Source organism: Mustela lutreola, chromosome 1, assembly GCF_030435805.1.
Source record: "Mustela lutreola isolate mMusLut2 chromosome 1, mMusLut2.pri, whole genome shotgun sequence".
NCBI lineage: Eukaryota > Metazoa > Chordata > Mammalia > Carnivora > Mustelidae > Mustela > Mustela lutreola.
Genome location: NC_081290.1, coordinates 279,226,483 through 279,242,718, shown reverse-complemented (window position 1 = coordinate 279,242,718; position 16,236 = coordinate 279,226,483). Strand labels below are relative to the sequence as shown.

The following is a 16,236-nucleotide window of genomic DNA, read 5'->3' as shown; positions in this document are numbered from 1 at the left end:
ATCGAATATTTATGGGGACTTTGGGGTTACCCGATCCTATGCTGGATGCCAGGCTTACAAAGATGAATAACATGGAATGTTGGCTTGGCTTCAGGGAATTCATAATCAACTGGGGAAAACAGATGACTTGTAAAGGTAGAGAAACACCATTCAGGGCACTACGAGCTATTTAAGCACAGAATAAAGAACCCTCTTCTCTGCCTGAAAGACTGTAGGGGATAAATGTGCATGTGTGTCTGTGTGAGAAAGAGAGAGAGAGAGAATGATTCCTTCTCTGGAGAACACCCCAGTGGACACTCGAAGTGGGGCTGTCAAACACATGAGGCCACTGTCTTTCCACACACAGTTGACTCTACCATACCCTCATCTTGCCACCCCACCACTTCCATCATTCTAGTGCTGGAGCTCCTCCTGGGTCTCTCCTGTTAGGACTGTAATCGAAGGACTGAGACTGATACAAAGTGAAAGTCAAGCAAAGCTTTATTTCTCGCCAAGCATCGAGAATCAAACCGACCATTCGGGGCCGCCTATTACAGAGAGGGCGAACTCTCCCTGCCTTACAGACTAACTTTTAAAGGGCAAAGGCCATGTGGTTGGGCCTGGCCACACACAGATGCCCAATGAGATTGCAACACACAGAGAAAGCGGCATAGTCATGCTAGGTCACACACGGGTGACCAATTGAATCACAATTTACCTTATAGTAGATATTTGAACTAGCCTATCACCTTGGTCAGAATTGGAACCCAAAAGGGCCCAAAAGGCAGGGCCCACACTCCTTGGTAGCTAGGGAGATAGTATGTATGCCCACTGATTGGATGTCTCCACCTGGCCTGACCCGCCCTTGTATTTGGGCTTTGTTACCTGGGACTGTTTTCCCCGACTTGCTTTTAAGTCCCCTGTGGGGCGGAGGGCAGGGTCAGTTTAAGTTTTACTGCATAAACGTCAAAATCACTGTTTAGCCTGATGGAATCACTCTGGCTAAATAGGCCCTTACACTCCTAGCTTTGACTCCTTTCTCAGAAAAGGCAGCCAGCCCTTTAGGCAACCCTCAAAGTCAGTTCTCACCATAGGTTCAACATAACTGCTAAGCACCCATGCCCCGTTGAGATATGAAGATGTATTGAAACGTGTGTGAAGTGCTTACCGTTATATCTATCTAGTACATAGAAGATGCTCAGTTAACGAGTTTTATTCTCTATTTTCTTCCACCCTTCCCCTAACTTCCCTACACCACTCTGATCCTCTAATCAATTTTAATCTCAATCCACCTCTAGGATTTGGAAACTGATTAATCTCATAAAACCCTTCATTTCTTCAAGAGAGTCCGTACACCTCTAAATAAGGAATCTTAGATGGCGGTAATTTATTTTCTCTTCCCTTTGCTACAAGGGAAGGTTTTAGAAGTAATGGCTTTTCAGAGCTTCCGCCACACGTGACTCTACTGACACCCAGTGGTGATAGAGAGAAAAAATTTTCCCCCTAAAGAAAAGGCAAGGCAGTGTATTAATTCGGTATCCCTGTAGGCAGCTAATCTGACAGCACGAAATCATACCCGCAAATTTGTCTGCACATGTCATTAGTGAGGTGGGGACACTACGCCTCTAGAAATTACTTATTATTTGCTTCTTCAAAAAGAAACAAACCATAACCATAAGGGTGCTGGAGGGGCTATGTTCATGTGAAATAAAATATACTTAATATGAAACATTATTAGAGAGAAAGAGGGGTATTTTGTAATGACAAAAGGGGCAACAGAGCAGGAAGAAACAAGAGTAAATGAATGTGTCCCCAAATATAGGAAGCACCACTGATAGAATTGAAAGGAGAATTCAGCAATATTGGGTTTCAATATTTTATCCTCAATCACTGATAAAAAAAAAAACTAGAAAGAAAAATCAAGAAGAAAAGAAAAGACTTGAAAGCTATTAACCAACTTAACCTGATGCATATATTTTTAAAAACTTAACAAAATATAATATATATTAATAAAAATAATATTAATATAACATTATAGTATATAAACATAATCATAAATATATAAAACATTACAATATATAAAATATAGTATACTATTAAGACCCTCCACCCATTTTGTGAAAATGGATTTTGAGTGAAACTAGTGAAATCACCAAGTATCACTCCCAGAATTATGCTGTGTGGCAAAAGGACTTTTAAGGGTATAATTAATATTCTAGGAGTTGATTTGGGGTTAGTCAAAGACATTGTCTGAGCAGCCCCAACCTCATCACACAAGCCACTTAAATCTGGGTCTAGAGATCAGGGACAAGGCAGCTGCCATGTCTTAGAGAGAGACATGTGGCAGTGAATGGTAGATGGTCTCCAAGAGGCCCCTAGTTGACAGCCAAAAAAAAATGGAACCTCATTCCCAGTGTTGTTAGGAACTAAACTCTGTCAACACCCTGAATGAGCTTGGCATATGCTCCCATGCCCAAGATGATATGGTAGCTCTGGCCAACACTTGACTTTAGCCATTTGAGACCCTGGACGGAGAACCCCATCCTGTCATGCTCAACTCTGGACCCAAGGAAACTGTGAGATAACCCATTTGAATCATGTTAAGCCACAAAATTGGTAATATTGTATTGGTAATAATGTATTTACCTATTATTTTATATATATAATATAATATGTAAAATATATATTTATATATATAAAATATATATATAGATTATAGAAGATTCATAGGACCCAGTAGGACTATGTGTACAACTAGAATCTATTGGAGGGACAGGACATGATATCACAATAGCATACACACACACACACACACACACACATACATACATATGTAAATATATAATACCAATAATTTACCAATTATTAAAATATTGGTAATAATGTATTTTTCTACAGTGATAGAAAACAAATACCAATCACATGCTAGAACTTAAAAGACAATAAATTTTAAAAGATAGAAATACCACAAAGTAAGTTCTCTGAACAAAACAGAACTAAATGAGATATCAATAGCAGAACAACATTGTGGAATCCTCCACATAACTGTAAATTTAAATTACTCACTTCTCAATTGACAATGAATCAAAGAAATCAAAAAAAGAAATTGGAAAATATTTTTAAAATTTTTAAATTTTAAATATTTTAAAATATTTTAAAATATTTTAAAATTAAAATATTTTAAATTGAATAGAAAAGAAAACATATCAGAATGTATGGGAGATGGCAAACCCTGGACCTAGAAGAAAATTTATAGCTTTAAGTCCTTATATCAGAAACAAAAATGTCTCAAATCAATAACCTAAGCCCCTCCTACAACTAGAAAAAAAAGAAGGAGAGAAAATTAAATCCCAAGTAAGGAGAAATAAGGAAATAATTAAGTCTAGAGTGAAAAATCAAGGAACAGAAAACAGAAAAATAATAAAAAAAAAATCAATGGAACCAAAAGTTGGTTCTTTGAAAATTCCAGCAAAACTGACGACACCATCAGCTAGGCAGACTAAGTGAAAATGAGAGAGAAGACACACATTATCAAAATCAGTCATGGAAGTGGAGACACCACCCCAACTCCACAAAAATTAAAAGCATTATAAGGGCATTAAATATGATTCCAGACGATTTCATGCCAGCAATTTATACAAGTAAATGAAATTATAAAATAGACATAAGTTACCAAAACTGATCCAAACGAATTAGAAAACATCAATATATGTATAACAAATGAAAACACTGAAATAATATTTGAATACTTTGCCACCGAGAAAAGCTCAAATATATCTATCAGATAAAAACAAAATTATAACAATCCATGGCAAATTTCTTCACAAAAGAAAGGAGGGGGACACCTCAACTCATTCCATTAGCCAGGATTACCCTGATACCAAAGCCAGACAAAACATTAGAAGGAAAGAAAGCTACAGAAAAATATGCCATCTGCCATCTGCCATCTTCCTGAGGTCACAATGACAAAGCCAAATAAGAGGGCCGCTCTGGTGGGTGGGATGTCTGTTATCACCGTATCAGCTTGTGCGATAGTCTTTGTGGAACAATTCTGATGCCACTAGCTTCTACAGTGTTTCTGTGGCTTCAGTAGCCACTGACCATCATAAGGCGAAGGAGAGACAGCAGAGCAGGTGCCTTTTTTGAGTGTAGAGGGTGCATGTTTCCTTTAATCCATTGTAAGCTACATTCTCAAAAGCCTATATAGATGAAGACAATTTATCAGTGTGGGTTGACTGGATTCCTTTGGCTGGCACTCCTCCTGTTGGCCAAAAAGGGAAAAACTCACTTTTGTTTTTGCTAAGCAGGAACACTAAAAACGAATTTTTAGCCGAATTTTGCAGTTTCTTACTCATTCATTTTGCTAGATCCTAAGGTCAAATTTCTATCATTTTCATATTATACCTGGAAGTTCTGTGATCAGTAACTGATTTTAAAGCCTGTGCTACTTCACGCCACAGTGGTTCAGTAACCACCTCTGTACCCCCTTTATCAAAAGCATCCTTTTTTTTTCTATAAATAAATCCCAAGCAATATTTTTAGTTAAAGATGAATCTTGGTCTTCAATGCAACGTCACTTCTAATGCCAATGTTCCAATGGAAAGAGTTAGTGTTTAATTTGTAAAGAAGAGTCATAGGACCCAGCAGGACTATGTGTGCAACTAGGATCTATTGGAGGGATAGGACATGATATCACAATAGCATTAAACTAAGGATATATGTTCCAGCTAAGAACTGCCTCGTAGTCCGTAATGCCAGGCTTGAGCTCCAGTTGTCTCCCCCTTTCCTCCGGAATGCATGTTCTGCTTTTGACAGCGAATCCCAACAGAATACCTCAGGACCAGGGAGCCCAGAATTGTAGTGGAGGTTGGACTTCTTATACCTGGCTTGTCCTGTGGGCATGTTATGCAACCAGCCCCAACAGCACACAATCTGTGGTCTCCTTGAAGCCACGTGCAAATCACCAGTCACACTGTTATCAGTAAACAATGCTGACAAGCTGGCACAAACCACCCAGAAACTCCTCAGACCCATGGTTACAAAGCAACTCAATGAGTCCATGTGTTCATGCCTTGACCAAGGTCAGCGCCTTGCAGGCACTCCACCAAAAACAGCTCTGGGGATTATAGATGGGCTGAAATTAACCCTGACAACACAGGCAGGCGTTTTGACAGACTTGGTTTGAATAATCAGAGACTTGGTTTGACTAAGCCTTGTGATCTTCCATCCAGTTCTCAGCTTCCTTTTAAAAAAAAATTCTAAAATACATAAGTAGATCCTTGTGTCATGTAAGGTCTGGAAGAAGAAATTCTGAATGCCATTGACTGTACTGCTCTCTGATGTTGGAGATAAGGGAAAAGGAAACATTTTAAACCTTTCAAAAGTGTCCTCTCAGCAAGGAGAAAAAGCAGGTGGCAATGGGGAAGAGGCCAGGGTTTGAAGTCATCTTTTTGATAGCGGCACATTGAGGACATCACAAGAATGAGAACAGAACCATTAATGTACATGTCAGCCAGGGAGCTTGAGTCTAAATAATCCAATAAAAACAAACGTGATAGAATATGTATGGTCAGAGGAGTCCAGGAAGCTTTGTTTCTGAGCTTGGTAGATTGCTGACTATCTTCCAATACTATTAAGGCTTGCTTATCTCTACTGCCCATATATGTAAGTGGAAGCTGGAAATGAAGAAGTCTAGAGTAACAATTCTGCCATAACCATCCTTCTCTAGGACAGAAGGCAGTGGGGCAGCTGGGTGAAAGAGATGAAACACAAAGTTGCAAACCAGGAGAGCTTGTTTAAAAGCCCAGCAGCCTAGGAGAGAGATCAAGGTAGGTGCAGAGCGTTTTCGGTTTCATATATTCTGGTAGAATTTGGCAATGATTCTGTGATGAGTCTGGGCTGGGGATACACAAAATCCTTCGGTTGGGAGCAGATCCAGGTTTGCAGAGTGAGGACCCAGGGAGGGGAGCAGGGAGCAGGACATGCTTTCTCTGCCAACAAAGCGGTTGTTGTGTTGTATTGGGTTATTGTATTTTCTTGCTGTTATCTTTTTAGTAAGGATATACACACAGACAACACCGTTCCGAATACTTCGCCTACTGCCCAGAGTCAATAGATCGCCTTTTGGCTTCATTTGCTTCAATGTCACATAATAAAAATAAATAAATCTTTGGAGGCAGAGCTGAAGCCTTAGCCCTGAGACTTCAGTCCCTTTTCCCCTCTTCTGCACTCAGAGACAATCATTATTTTCCCCTTCTTATCCCTGTAAAAATTTTAACCACAAGCATATGCGCTCATACACAGGTTAGGGAAGTGTTTCATTTTGAAATTAGAGTTTTGGAAAATACAGTTATCTTCTTCGCCAAAACGTGAGTATGCCATTTTCTTAAACTCTGAAATACACAGATAAAAGGAATTCACAGAGGCCATTGTACACTCCATGGTCAAAAGTGATTCAGGAAGTTCCTAGAGCCACGTGTGTTGTCCTTAATTCTATCTGTCCTTTTGCATCAGAATTCATGTTTTACCCGTAAAAGAATTACTTGTTTTTGTTTTAGAATTTCAGCAATATCTTCCTTTCATTGTTTATCATTAATTCATTTAAAAAGTAAAGGTTATCCTCCCACTAGATGCCAAACGATGGTCTAGATGCTAAACAAACAACAATAAAGAAAATCTTAAATTACTAGAATGTCACAGCCAGAAAAAGAAAAAAAAAAAAAACCTGCCACTATGTTTTACATTTAGTTTGAAATATTTTGTAAATACTTGATTGAATCTTTAGAAAAGAAGTGTTTCAGTGAGGGTGTCCTAACCTGATAATCCAGGTATTTCTAGTGACGACGAAGACAGAGAAAACCTTCTTGGCACGAAATTTGGGCTGTGTAACACATGCTATATAATCCTTATGCTTTGATGCAGTAATCCCACAAAAGGAAATATGATAAATATTAATGTTAAATGGATATTTATTAAAGTAACAAAAATGTCACTTTAATATATAGCATCGTGAGAATGCTCAATAAATTATACCATTAGCCTTTTTATCAAATATTGTACAGATGTAAAAGTGATGATTAGAAGACACTTGGAAAGATTTTTAATATATAATGCTAAGTGTAAAAAATTTAGAGATAAGCATGCACATAAACCATAATTAAGCTCTCAAAAACCATTTATGTATATATCAACAACTATTGAGATGGAATGGAAACAAATATCATTAGTGGTGTGTAGTAAATCTAACTTTGCGTGAATTTCTCTGTATTTTTGAAAATCTTTTAATGTATTTAGCACCTGGGTGGCTCAGTCAATGAAGCCTCCTACTCTTGATTTCAACTGAGCTCATGATCTCAGGGTCTTGGGATGGAGCCTCACGTCAGGCTTAAGATTCTCTCTTTCCCTCTTCCTCTGCCTCACCCACCACCATGGGCTCACTTGCTCTCTCTCTCTCTCTCTCTCAAAAGAAAAACAACAGTGTAGCTTTCTAAAGAAAAAAATAATAATTTGGGCTTAGAGGAAAAGCCAATAGAGTGAGATCCATTCTGTTCTATTCTAAAAATTGATCATATTGAAATTTTAGGCAATGATATGGGAGAATTAATAGAAAAGCTTTAAATTGCTCTTGTTCTGAGGAGAAAAGAAATGAAGTGGAAACACTCCTCCAATTGCTGATTATTAAATAGCTCTGATGCATTATCTCAATAACATTACATCATGAAGTCCTTATGAGGTGAGATAAACACTGCTATTCCTCAATCACAACTGAAGAATAGAAACTTGGAGAATGGAGGCGCCTGGGTGGCTGAGCGGTTAAGCGACTGCCTTCAGCTCAGGTCATGATCCTGGAGTCCTGGGATCGAGTCCCACATCCAGCTCCCTGCCCCGTGGAGAGTCTGCTTCTTCCTCTGACCCTCCCACCTCTTGTGTTCTCTCTCATTCTCTCTCTTTCAAATAAATAAAATCTTTTAAAAAGAAAGAAACTTGGAGAATGTACATGAATTTTCTGAAGCTCCAGAACAAATAACTAGGAGAGTTGAGATCTTTGTCAGGGTGTGCCTGACATTACAGTATGCATCCTTTCAATCAGATTTCACCCTTTGCAAGGGTGAGCATCTTTGATTCCTGGGAGTGGCACCCCATTTACCTGTCCCTGCCTGTCTCCCCTTACTGTGCTCCAGAATCCCATAGTGCATTGATTGATTCCATCCTGCAGGGCCTCAGAACCCAGGCTTCCAGACCTCCAGTAAGGGTTGCTTATCATCTCCTTCAGATAGATTTGTTGGGAGCCAAGGGAACAAGTTTTACAGGTAATACCTTTTGCCAGTGTCTTCTCTTCCTATGAAATGCAATCCTTTCAGGGCACCTGGGTGGCTCAATCGTTAAGCATCTGCCTTTGGCTCAGGTCATGATCCCAGGGTCCTGGGATTGAGCCCTGCATCAGGCTCTCTCCTCTGCAGAAAATCTGCTTCTCCCTCTCCCATTCCCCCTATTTGTGTTCCCTCTCTGGCTGTCTCCCTCTCTGCATCAAATAAATAAAATCTTTAAAAATATGTATATAATCCTCTCGGTACTAGGAAGTGTGCAGCTGCTTTCTTCAAAACGCCTCCAGAAATGTGTGTAGCACTCTGCACCCTGAGCGTTGTGGGGCTTGATGAAGAATTCTGACTACGTGTGGTCTTTTACAGAATGAGAGATGTCATTGGTACCGGTGGGTTTGTTGAGGGCATTTCAACAAATGAAATTCAAAGCATGCACGTGGGACAAGCAGATGCAACTAATTCTGATGGACATCTACCCAGCAAGCTGCATAACTTCCTTAAAAAAAATCTGAAATCTCTGGGTGTAAGTTACCGTTAGTCCTGTAGAAATTGGGGGGGTGAGTATAAAAAATTAATGTGCTCTGTAATTTTATTTGGGATAAATTCTTTCATGCCAATTCATAAGATTAGGTAAGAAGTGAGTGAGGGCGATATATTTGGGTGTACCATTAGGTCAAATGTTTTGGGATGAAGGTGTTTGGGGCTCTCAGAGATCAAATGGAATGTTTTTCCCAAATGTAATATCCCCATGAGGTAATATCCATCAACAAGGCTTGATTAACCAATACAATTTCTTTGGATTCTCTTCCAAGGATTATTTTCCAATTAAGGTGAAAAGATCACACGTGATTCATATATGATCTTGAGATCTGAAGGAAAGATGTCTCTAATTGTAAAGAGTTTCTACTTCACCCCTATGTTCTGTTTTTCTTCCTCCAGGTAGCTCAGATAATGACTGGTCTGAAATGCTTCTTAGCTGGCATCATCGAGATTTTTTTCTACTGGTACATTAAGGACAGGGGTCTTTTATTCTGCTTTTATATTGGCTACCCATTCTGGGCTGGAGTGTCTGTGAGTATATCAATTAGAAATACTTTGGGAACCAAAGAAGTTATTTGGAAATTATAAATAAAGGGAAAATGTATTTAATTAGTTTATCCTCCTTTTTATAGTCAACAGCTGAGATAGATTCATTTATTTATTTATTTAGCATAGCCACTGTATTGAGTAGATAGGGGATTTGTAGGAGAGAAGGTGACAAAAGTAGCCTCAGGACCAACTGCAAGTGTTTGGCCAAAATTAAAAAAATGCTCGAGTCCCATGCTCTCTCCTTTGAAAGGAGAGATCGTCCTTAACTGAGATGATCCAGGCGTACATTAGAAAGCAAATGAACTTTCAGATTGGAATATGTTTGGATGGATTAGAATGGGGGTGTGTAGGGCAGATCATTCTTCCCATCCAACTTTGTCACAACTGATGGCATCTACATGGAGCCCTTGCCTCACCTTCTGTCCACATCAATATTCTTCCATCCATATGCCCAAAGTAGACTCAGATCCAACTTGATTCAGTTCAATGATTTGTTCTTTAGGAATATTCTATCAGAATATACATATTGACTGGGTGAGATGTGGGGTTCAGGGTAGGTCATCCAGGGTAGTGGTAGGTGATGTGGATGGGAAAGAGTTCTCCCCCATGAATGTCTTCCCTGTCTTACAAACAGTTCATCATGTCTGGATCTTTGACCATCTCATGTACAAAAAAACAAACAAAATTTCTGGTGAGTATCATTTTCCCTTTTGCTATTTCATGAGTTAATAAGAGCAGTTGACTCTGACTCTCTACACAAAGCTAAACCAACACAAAATTTGGATTTTCCAGTCTATTTTATTGACTACCTTGCAACTTTTTCTTCAATGATCTATTAATTCTTTAGCATATGAGGCATATACTTAGCTTTTTTTAGGAGGAGAAAGTGTTCAACTGTATGAGTTTTAGCAAACACTTTTTTAAAAATCTGGTAAGAAGCAAAGTTAAGGGAGTCTTTACATACAGATCCCATCACAGTGGTTGAAGAGGTACATTTTGGAAGGATAAAATGGGGAGGATGGTGCATATGTTTGTGCGTCTGTATCAGGGAGCTTCTAATTCCAGGAGCTTCTAATTCAGGAGGACATATTAGAGATCACTCCTACCAGTGATATCAGAAGAGACAGAATCCCCACCATGTGGCTCTGTCCATGACCTTTCATTTCAGGAGGACCAGGTATTTCCTTCTCTCCCATGTGTGAGGTGGATTGCCAGCATACCGCTCTGGTAAAGAGGCTGGGTTGCTTATGAAGGCTCACCTACACTAGCCCACGGAGCCAGGGTGTGACTCAAGGATACTGCCGAAGAGGCATCCAGATATACAAAGGCCCTGAGTACTTCTACTAAATGCATTATTCTCTTGCAGACTGGAGTGACTATTGGAGCTAACATCATCAGCACACTACTTTCAAGCACTGGGGTAGTTCTTCTCTCAGTGAATTTAGTTGATCTATTCTTATCTGAATGCTCAGAGTTACGTGAGTGTTCACTGATTAAAACTTTTGTAAGTGTAAGTACTATTTTGTTGGATGGTCTTTTCACCTGTGATGCTTGCTTTCAGTTCTATTAGTCCTCAGAGACTAAAACCTACCATGAAGTTTCTCAAAGTTGAAAAGTAATAGAGGGAAAAAACAAACAAACAAACAAATGTAATCATGAATTTTGTTTAAAAAGGAAACAAAAACCTGATATTAGAATTGAAGAATTGTGTGAGTGTATCATTTGAAAAACATATACTCTTATCATTCCGAATTCTCTCTCTTCTCTGGGCACACTGATCTACGAACAGTCCCCCCGCCCCGTCCCCACTGATCTATGAACAGTCTTTTATTGTTCATAGATCAGAGAAGAGAGACTTGATCTGGAACACTAATTGAAAATTAGCCTATGGGGGCACCTGGGTGGCTCAGTGGGTTAAGCCTCTGCCTTCAGCTCAGGTCATGATCTCAGGGTCCTGGGATCGAGCCCCGCATCATGCTCTCTGCTCAGCAGTGAGCCTGCTTCCTCCTCTCTCTGCCTGCCTCTCTGCCTACTTGTGATCTCTCTCTCTTTCTGTCAAATAAATAACTAAATTTTTTTTTTAAAAAAAAGAATATTAGCCTATGGATTAGAATTAGTTAAAGTAGACATTTAAATTATAGTTAAAATTATATAAAATTTGGGAGCTGGTCTGCGTCCTTTTAATGTTAATGTTAATGTTAATTTAAAAGGCAAGTGGAATGTTGGTAAATCCATTTTTTCTGCAAGTAAAGTTGAATCTCATGACCTTTGTGTATGTGCATGTATGCCTGTGCATACGTGGATGCGGGTATGTGAGAGAGAGAGAAACAGACAGACAGACAGAAATCCTGGCCTGTTCATAGTCAGTGTTTGTCTAATAAATGGGACAAAATGGCTGAAGTAGCAGTAATTCACTCTAGAATGTGAAGGGAGTTTTTTGGCAGAACTTTGCCATTTAGAACTCCCATAACTCACATTTGTTTCTGTAGGAGTTTATGTCTGGTGCTCACTGAAGCAAGGTTTGTGTCTGATCCAGGCTTCTGTCTGAAGAGAATGTGCATATCCTGGATTGGGAGCGCATTGTTCTGCAAAATATCCACTAACTCTTGCCCCTGGGCAACCAGGGGGAGCATTGCACAGGCTAAAGCTAAGTAGGAAAATCTAAGCTCCTGCTCCTCTTCTCTTCCGTAGGTTATCGTGATCTTTCAAATGATAGTGACTTGTGTGCAAATTTTTATTTCCTTCTCGCTCTGTGGGCTCACTTATACTGTGCATGGCAATGAGATCAGCTGGGTGAGTAACCTTTTTTTATTGGGAAAATGAGGGAGCATTTAAAGCATTTCAGAGAATCATAGGTGCTGTTAACTTCCATCTCTGGTTGAATAGAGATGGCAAAACCACCACTACAATCACCTTCAAAAGCCCTCTTAATGGGAAGACAGGGAGCTGGTGAATTTAGACAACCGTGGCTCTGTGTTACAGTCACCAGACAACCTATCTCTACCTATTTCTTTGTAGAAACATTTCATTCCTCATGACTTACACAGTTTCCCTCATTCCCTCACACATTACACATTCATTTCTTATTCATTCATCCAAAATATACTGAACATGTATTTATATTCACTGGGTTGTGAGATAAGGAAACAGGGGCTTTACCCATGTCTTCAACTAGTGAAAATCACATAGATACAGTAAATACTTAACGGAAGATGTCGCAGTGAAGTAAGAGATGCGGTAACTCTGGGAACACATAATTTAAATAGTAATTCCACACCTCATGATTTTCCATGTTATCCCATCAATCATCTACATGCCAACATGTTCTTGTGCTCATGTGTACCTACATATTCATATGTGTATATCTCTCACATAGCCACATGTCATCGATTCTGAAAGCCCTCAAAAATGATTGGCCTTGTGACCCCCCCCCCACCAAATTTATCATACCAATATTTCTGTTTCCATGTCCCTAGGATGAAAGAGAGAGGGGCATAGCTCTCTGTGTTCATGGATAGCATTTTTAAAAGATCCTATTTATTTGAGAGAAAGAGCATGGGGGTGGGGAGGAACGGAAGGAGAGGGAGAAGCAGACTCCCCACTGATCAGGGAGCCCCACAAGGGGCTCAATTCCAGAACCCTGAGATCACAACCTGAGCTAAAGGCAGACGCTTTCCCGACTGAGCCACCCAAGTACTCCTTCACGGACAACATTTTATTATTTTTTTGGAATGGCCCTCTCTCTTTCTCCTCCTCAAACTCCTGTAGATCCTGGCATGGATTGTTGACTACATAAATACCCAACAAGATCAATGAAAAATGTATTTTACTGTGGTTCCAGATATGGCTGGAATTGCTCTATCTCTGCCTTGGCTGTCGTGAATACCTCGGCTGGCCAGGGTGTCTCAGCTGGGGCACTACTGACATTTGGGAATGGATAATTACTTGTTGTGGGGGTGGTGGGGATGATCTGTGCAAAGTAAGGTGTTTAACACCATCCCTGCTTCTATCCCTTAGAGGTCAACAATGTCTCCCACCCCCAATTTTCACAACCAAAATGTCTTCAGACATAGCTAAATATCCCCTGCCTGGGTTGGGGGTGGGGTGGGAGTAGGAATACCACCAGCTGAGAGTCAGTGACCTACCTAGAGCATTGCAGGGATAAATTGACAAGATCAGACAAAATCACTGAAAATTGAGGTGAAATAATTGTAAATGTTATGATGTCATATTTCTAGATTTCTGCACTAAGTTGCTTGATCAGATCACATTCTGAAGATCCTTATCAAGATTTATTGACTCAACCTGAAATTTATGAAGACTTAGTGCTGCAAGATATAGATCCTGTTCACTCTGATCTGTGAGACACCATCATAATCATCTTTACCATACCGGGGCATCTTGGATCCATGATGGCAACCAAAGACAGATTTTCTGTTAGGATCTCCTACAAATACCCTCCTTCCCACAGATTTCATCATGCAATTCTCTCTCTCTCTCTCTCTCTCTCTCTCTCTCACACACACACACACACACAATTATCAGTATATGTGCTTTATTTTATAGTTGACCAGCAAGTACTAGTACAAGCACTCCATAGATGAATAGACCTTTTTTTTTTCTCATTTGGATAATCTATTACCATTTTTAAGCAAATATTAGTTCTTGGGTCTCACAGAGTAATTTGTTGTTACCCACTTGCTTCTTCCTAGAAACCGTACTTCCTTCTTGCTTGACAATTGATTCAAGTGAAAAATCTTTATACAAATAGTTTGGATAAGTGGTGGCATACTGTTCGGCATTGGGTCCAATCTAAGTTCCTTTGACTGCTGAATGTAGCAGCTCTTCCTTGCTTGTGTTAAGGTGAACATGAGAAAATAAAATAAGATACAAAGTGTAAATGACCACACTCTGATGTATGACATACAATAAAAATCTAAAGCAACTTCATTATTAACTGAACGCCAATTTAATCACCCTACCACTCAATGATTTTTTTAAAAGTAGTGTTGCTTTCTTCTTGGTGACTGTGTATCGCAGCATTTTTAAATTTTTTCATAAGATGCTATCTAGGGTTTGGTTTCTCAAAGCAGGTTTTGAGATTAAGATTTGAGAGTGTGTTTTTTAAGAAAACAGAGACCACTGACTGGGAGAAAATATCTATAAAGCATATATTTGATAATAGTCATGAATCCAGAATACATAGAGAATGCTCAGAACTCAGTAACAGGGGCACCTGAGTGCATCAGTCATTTTAAGGAACTGCCTTCTGCTCAGGTCATGATCCCAGGGACCTGGGATCGAGCTCCGCATCAGGCTCCTGCTCAGCAGGGAACCTGCTTTTCCCTCTCCTACTCTCCCTGCTTGTGTTCCCTCTTTCACTGTCTCTCTCTCTGTGTCAAATAAATAAATAAAATCTTAAAAAAAAAAAACCTCAGCAACAAAATACCAAACAACCTGAGTAATAATATGTGTGCAAAATAATTGAACAGACACTTCACCAGTGAAGGCATGGAGATTACAAATAAACACAAGATACTTGGTATCATTAATTGTTAGGAAATGCAAATTAGAACCATAATGAAATTCTTCTATACTTCTGTTGGAATGGCTAAAATGAAAAAGACTGATCATAACAAGTATTAACAAGAACAGGGAGAATAGAAACTCCCATACACGGTTGGTGGGGATGTGAAATGATCCAATTACACTGGAAAACATTCTGGCAGTTTCTTAAAAATTTAAACACCTGCTAATCACCCAGACATTCTGTTCTGGGTAGATACCCAAGAGAAATAAAGGTATATGGGGTTTTTTTATTTTGTTTTGTTTTTTGTTCTTTTTTGAAGATTTTATTTATTTATTTGAGAGAGAGAGAGAGACAGAGTGAGAGAGCATGAGAGGGGAGGTCAGAGGGAGAAGCAGACTCCCCATGGAGCTGGGAGCTGATGTGGGACTCGATCCCAGGACTCTGGGATCATGACTTGAACCGAAGGCAGCTGCTTAACCGACTGAGCCACCCAGGCGCCCCCAAAGGCATACACAAATGTCAATAGCTGCTTTATTTGTAATCGCCCCAACTGGAAACACTTTCAGTGTCTGTTAACAAGTAAGTGGATAAACAGATTGCGGCATATCCAAACAGTGAAATCCTACCACGGAACAATTAAAAAGGAATGAACTGTCCACAGACAATGCAACATGCGTGAATTTCAATTTAATTATGCTGAGTGAAAGAAGACAGACAGAAAAGTTACCAGATGTATGAATCCATTTATATAAAGTTTCAAAATGGCAAACTAATCTGGAGCTTAGTTAGAAGTTGCTCTTGGATTTGCTCTGAGACAGGATATGAAAGGAGAAATCGGTTGACCTCTTCCCAGATGGTGGCCCTTCATCCTCCTGGGGGAGTCCAAGCATCTGAAGTCATGCCCACGTGCTCACACAGGGATGTACGGCTCTGACATCACTGTGCCAACCCGGTGTAAGAACCACCCAGGCATTGCTCAGAGCTGTCCCTCTCCTTTCTCCAAGTATGAATTCCTAGGTTTTGTCAGGTCAACCTCTCCCTTTCTCTTGAACCCCCAATCTTGCCTCAGCTCTCATACTGAGCATTTTGCATTCTTGTCTGGCATGCTTCTTCCACATCCAGACTCAGCTTCTGATGTGGACCTGCTCATGCTATCCGGTGACCAAAGTCATTAGCTAAGCTAGAGGAATGTTTTGTTTTGTTTTGTTTGTTTGTTTGTTTTGAGCAGAAATTCTGGATGCAAACAAAAGGCCTGGGTTAGGGAAGATCCAGGTTAATACAATAATTTCTAATTTGGGGGCATCTGGGTGACTCGGT

General features: G+C 39.7%; 1 protein-coding gene across 3 annotated transcripts; it reads left to right on the top strand.

The window, feature by feature from the left end:
• Positions 1-5,677: 5,677 nt before the first annotated feature.
• On the top strand, positions 5,678-14,339 carry LOC131813210 (high affinity immunoglobulin epsilon receptor subunit beta-like). Of its 3 annotated transcripts, none has more exons than XM_059143513.1 (7): positions 5,678-5,807; positions 8,667-8,823; positions 9,240-9,371; positions 10,024-10,080; positions 10,756-10,893; positions 12,081-12,182; positions 13,628-14,339. In XM_059143513.1, exons 2-7 carry the CDS (start codon positions 8,668-8,670, stop codon positions 13,751-13,753), a joined length of 711 nt encoding a protein of 236 aa, XP_058999496.1. In that variant the 5' UTR covers positions 5,678-5,807; position 8,667; the 3' UTR covers positions 13,754-14,339. The 3 variants fall into 3 exon arrangements, with proteins under 3 accessions (XP_058999496.1, XP_058999488.1, XP_058999502.1); XM_059143505.1 differs by having other exon boundaries at positions 10,756-10,899; XM_059143519.1 differs by lacking the exon at positions 10,024-10,080 and having other exon boundaries at positions 10,756-10,899.
• The last annotated feature ends 1,897 nt before the right edge of the window (positions 14,340-16,236 follow it).